Source organism: Galeopterus variegatus, unplaced genomic scaffold (genome assembly GCF_000696425.1).
Source record: "Galeopterus variegatus unplaced genomic scaffold, G_variegatus-3.0.2 Scaffold1318, whole genome shotgun sequence".
In the NCBI taxonomy this organism is placed as follows: Eukaryota; Metazoa; Chordata; class Mammalia; order Dermoptera; family Cynocephalidae; genus Galeopterus; species Galeopterus variegatus.
In genome coordinates, this window is record NW_007727429.1 from 204,842 (window position 1) to 210,385 (window position 5,544).

Consider the following 5,544-nt stretch of genomic DNA (forward strand, 5'->3'; position numbering starts at 1 on the left):
TACACTGAGATACCATCTCATCCCAGTTAGGATGGCTAAAATCCAAAAGACTTTGAACGATAACTGCTGGCGAGGTTGCAGAGAAAAAAGGAACTCTCATACATTGTTGGTGGACTGCAAAATGGTGCAGCCTCTATGGAAAATGGTATGGAGGTTCCTTAAACAATTGCAGATAGATCTGCCATATGACCCAGCTATCCTACTGCTGGGAATATATCCAAAGGAATGGAAATCATCAAGTCGAAGGTATACCTGTTCCCCAATGTTCATTGCAGCACTCTTTACAATAGCCAAGAGTTGGAATCAGCCCAAATGTCCATCATCGGATGAGTGGATATGGAAAATGTGGTATATCTACACAATGGAATACTACTCAGCTATAAAAACGAATGAAATACTGCCATTTGCAACAACATGGATGGACCTTGAGAGAATAATATTGAGTGAAACGAGTCAGGCAGAGAAAAAGAAATACCACATGTTCTCACTCATCGGAGGGAGCTAAAAAAACAATCAAATTAATTCACCCACAAACACACACACAAAAAAAACCCGGGGGGGGGGCGGGGAAGAAGATATAACAACTATATTTTTTTTGAAGTTGTTACAACAAGTAAACGGAAAGGACATTCTTGGGGGGGAGGGGAGAGAGGGAGGAGGGCGGGAGGTGTCGGTGATGGGTCATAAAAATCATATACATTGTATATTGACAAAATAAAAATAAAAAATAAAATAAAAAAAATAAAACAAACAGAAACAAAAAAAAATAAAAATAAAAATAAAAAATAAATAAAAAAAAATAAAAACCCATCTCACTGGTAACATGTAAAGGATCCCAGGGAAACCACACATTATTTTGAAAATCAGTAAATAAAGGGAAAGAATCAATCATTTGCCCTGCTTTTTTCATTTAAATTATACCATGGGTATTGAAGTAATTGAACTGGAAAACTACTTCTTTAAGGAGAGGAGCAGCTAGTAGATGAAAAAGGCAGGATAGAATTAGCATACCACTAGTTTGCAACCGCTAATGAACACTGGATTAAGCAGTCAACATCAATGGGTACTACAACCATTAGATAAAATGTAGAACTTCTCAAACCTTAATGTGCATATGAATCACTTGAGGATACTGTTAAATGCTAGTATCTGATTCACTAAGTCTGGAGTTGAGCATGACATTCTGCATTTGTGACAAGTTACCACGCGGTACCAACACTGCTGGTCCAGGGCCATCCTAAGGAAAAGAAAAGCAGCCCCTGGTATTGTCAGCTGGGCCGTGGTGTTCTCCTGTTGGACATAAACAACTTCACAGAATGCTATCAGGCAAGGTCACTCCTCTGACCATGATGGATCAGGACAAAAACAGGTCTACTATATAATCATGTCTAAACACAAATAACGAATATTGTCCCAACCACAAAATTAACCAAACATCCCCCTATGCTGTCTATTAAGAGTGACCACAGCTTCTTTACCAGTTGTAGCTTTAGGCTCGACCTAGTCTTTCCTCCTTCTAGGTAAGACTTAACTAAGATGCCCAGTCATGGAATTACTCCTGCTTCCTGACAGCATCTAATCCAGAGCAAAGCCCTGTTTCCTTACAACATCTTTAAAGTCACCAAACATAAACCCAAGCCCTGTAATAAGTTCTTTCTAGCACCCACTAAGATGTTCCCTGCTTCCCCACCGTGAGTACTCTCTCTCATTGCAATGGGCAATAAAGCCATCTTGTTCAGCTACAGGTGTGTTCTGGTGGTCTCTGCCGGAGGGACAATTCAATAACATGATGGCCCAGGCTGACAGCTGAGTCGCTCCTCCTGGTTCACCTCTGGACGTGACATGGTGGAGAGCTCACAGTGCCACCTTTGACATAATCTCTCCAGCAAAGGTGACCCTGAATCTGATTAAGCCTCCAGACGGAACCAGCGGTTTACAAGAAATACAGAGAATAGAAGAGCATTTTAAGGAACCATATTCAATTCCACCACAAGACAAATAGCCTCTTGTTTTTGTTTTTTTTTTAAACAAATAAATGACAAGAAAAACAGAAATGGAAAGGGAACTTACAGATTAAAAGAGATTCAACAGTCATATCCATCAATTGTAATGTGTAGCCCTAGTTTGGACCCTGATTTGTACAAATTGCTACACAAACTAATAATGATAATATCAATAAAACAACTGGGGATACTTGAATGGAGACCAGATCCTTGGTAGTATTAAAGCATGTTCATTAATATTTTTAGGTTTTATAATGGCAGTCAACATTTTTCAAAATATTTATAAATAAAATGATGTCTGGGATTTTCTTTAATGTAATACAGTCATGATGAGAGGAAGTATATGCAAAGGGGTATAAATATTTGATAACTGCTGAAGGGTAGATGGCAATTACTTCTGTTATTCTCCCTACTTTTGATATGCTTGAAAAGTTCTATAGTAAGCAATTTTTAAAAATATTTTTAAGTCAATAGATCGTTTTTGAGAGGAGACAAGATATGTTGAATAAAAAGAATTAAGGACTACAGCTCAAAATGGCTACATGTTCTAGAGAAATAAACTATAATAACTTTAAAGATTTTTTCCCCCGACTGAAATTACTTTCTGACCAAATTCTTGAGAGCTATCTGAATATTTGCCCATTTCTTTTTTCTTTTCTTTCTTGTTTTTTGCAATTACTAAGAGAAGTGTCAACTGTAAGTGAAGAGGAAGAAGGAATTATTATTATGTAGACTCAGGTGATGGTCTTTGAGAGACATTCAATTTAATGTTTGATTCTATCAAGAAAAAAACATTATTTGAGCAATTACCTGGGTCTGTAGCAGACATCAGTGAACCAAAAAATAAACAGTCAGTGAAATGAAAGTCTCCATTTTTCAACTGGCCAGCATACATCATAGCTTTCACAAAACCATACATAATTAACCTGTTGAGGAGAAAAATAACATCTTTAAACACTGAGTTGAATCCTTTGTAAACTCATGCTATCATAGCTAACATTCTAATGTGCTTCCCAACTAAGTATCACGCACAAATCACGACCACTCTGCCAGTTCTGGCCATGCTCGCTCTCAGTACAATGTAATCTCGTCGTTATGAAAGATACTTTTACCAAATATCACAATTCATTCACCTGGCAAAAGATAACAGAACATTTTATAGTATATTTCAATAAAAACAAGATAAATCTCAAGGACATAAACGCTAATCTGACAAATGTGGCACAGCAAATCATGCCCACAAATACAGTGGCTGTGTTGACATCTGTGAACAGATTACTTTTCAGTGTTCCTTGTTTTTTCTGCTAGGGGTATCTGAAAGGGCTCAGATTCAAGTGTGTCACTTCAGTGAGAAGGATATTGGCCATTTTCAGGGCACTCAGTCAACCAGTCACTTTACAACAGATGAGTGTCTACTGCTTCTGGTGTCAGGACACTTCCACACTGGATAGAGAATCGTTGCTAGGTTAGAACACATGCAACAAAGTGTTGAGAATGCATACTGAAATGGCTACGTTTTGATTTTGCAAGGAAAGCTGTTCTTTTTATGAAGATCGTAAAAGGTTTTATGACCTTACTATCCTCACACCATGGAACACAAATTGTCTGTTTTGATCATCATTTGTCACCCTATAGTTTTTAAATTGTATTTAATTATTTAATTGACTGATTGATTTTGCTAAAATCCTAGTAGAGGAAATACAGAGACTGGTGAACAGGACCACAGTAAAAGTTCTTAAAAACTATAGACCATCAAACCAATAGGTGGATGTTTAAATACCGACATGCATTTAAAGTTAGTTCTTTGAAAAAATATTCTGAGGTTGTTATGGCTGAAAAAGCTAAAAATCAGGTTTAGAAATTATAATTTCAACAAGAATACAGATATTTCAAATTGTTAAGAAAAATATCTCCATGACAATATTTCAGACACAAGTGCATTTACATCCAGGCTTTGCCACTTACCGGCTTTGTGATTTTAGGGTAAATTACTAAAACTTGCTGAGCCTCAATATCCTTATTCATGAGGTAGGAATAACAACAATAGCTCATAGATTTATTTTAAGGATTAACTGAGATAATATACATTTGGTGTTCAGAACATAGTAAATTCTCAATGAGTTCATTATTACTGCCCGTAATAATGGGCAAAATAGTAACATTTACTTACTATTTCTACTTCATGTTTTACCTTATTTAATCTACACATTAATCCTATAAGGTAGGTACTATTATTTTCATTTTACAGATGAGAAAACTGAACACAATGTGATTAAATAATTTGTTTAAGGTGACACAGCTAGTAAGTTCTGAAGCCCATATTTGAATTGAGAGGGTCTGGCTGCAGAGCCTGGGCTCGTAACCACTACTTTGTATTGCCTAAGTCAACACTTGTGTATTCTACGTGATATGTTATATAATACACTCTCAACCGTGCTGATTAAGTGGTTGTTCCAGCTGGTCTAAAGGAACAGCAATGGAGCATCCCTAAGAATTTGGAAATAATTCTGCACTCTGAGTTGAACTATTAAATCAATCCATAATGGTAGGAGCACAGAGACCGTCAACACTTGTGTATTCTACGTGATATGTTATATAATACACTCTCAACCGTGCTGATTAAGCGGTTGTTCCAGCTGGTCTAAAGGAACAGCAATGGAGCATCCCTAAGAATTTGGAAATAATTCTGCACTCTGAGTTGAACTATTAAACCAATCCATAATGGTAGGAGCACAGAGACTCAACACTGCTTTGCAAAGTATAGATTCTTGAAGGGGAGGCGGAATCTTTTCCAAGCTGATGGCGTTGAATATCTGCCAGAGACTATGCCAGTGGGACACAGCGATGGGAACTGGAAGAGTCAAGTCACAGAGGTCTCATTCACGGCAGGTCCTTCACACTTATCCAGTGGACAGCACACTGCCAGGCACCAGGTGTGCAGTCTCTTGACAGGTATATAGCTTCATTCAGCTTATTTATTTGTTCAATAAACGTGTGAATAGTGGTTATATAATGGAATTAAATGTGACTCTTTTCTTTTTTGCTTTTCTGCAATTTTTTAGTTCTTTTTAAAAAACAACTATAACAAAAACGAACAACAATGCACATTGTGATTGCTGTTACGGAAACAATAGACATTCATTGTGTTATTTAATCCTCATAATCCTATAAGTTAGGTACTATAATGATCCCTTTTTACAAATGAGAAAATTAGAACTCAGAGAGATTAAGTAAATTGCCTAAGGTCATGGAGTTAGCTTGTGACAGACCTGCATTGGAATTTAGGCAGTTGTACACCAAAGTCTACACACTTAACCACCAGCTCTATAATGCTTTTTTATTGCTTTTGAAATCAGCAGAAGCATGTATGTGTGGGTGCATGCATGCACTCCCTCCCACACAAACACGCACACAATTTGCTTAAAAAAATAAAAAAGTAAATGACTTATTTACCCCAAATCAACTCCTGGACCTAAAATAACTATAATTCCAGATGCTTCCTTGAGATAATCCAAAAAAAAAAAAAAAAAAAAAAAAACCC

The 5,544-nt window shown here is 36.8% G+C and overlaps 1 protein-coding gene across 1 annotated transcript in view; it reads right to left on the reverse strand.

Annotated features, from left to right (window-relative positions):
- The window catches only part of SLC9A9 (solute carrier family 9, subfamily A (NHE9, cation proton antiporter 9), member 9), a 295,459-nt gene that overhangs the window by 141,253 nt on the left and 148,662 nt on the right, over window positions 1–5,544 (reverse strand). Inside the window, exon 5 of the mRNA XM_008576256.1 lies at window positions 2,814–2,929. Coding sequence (XP_008574478.1) covers window positions 2,814–2,929 — 116 coding nt within the window. The remainder of the gene's footprint in view (window positions 1–2,813; window positions 2,930–5,544) is intronic.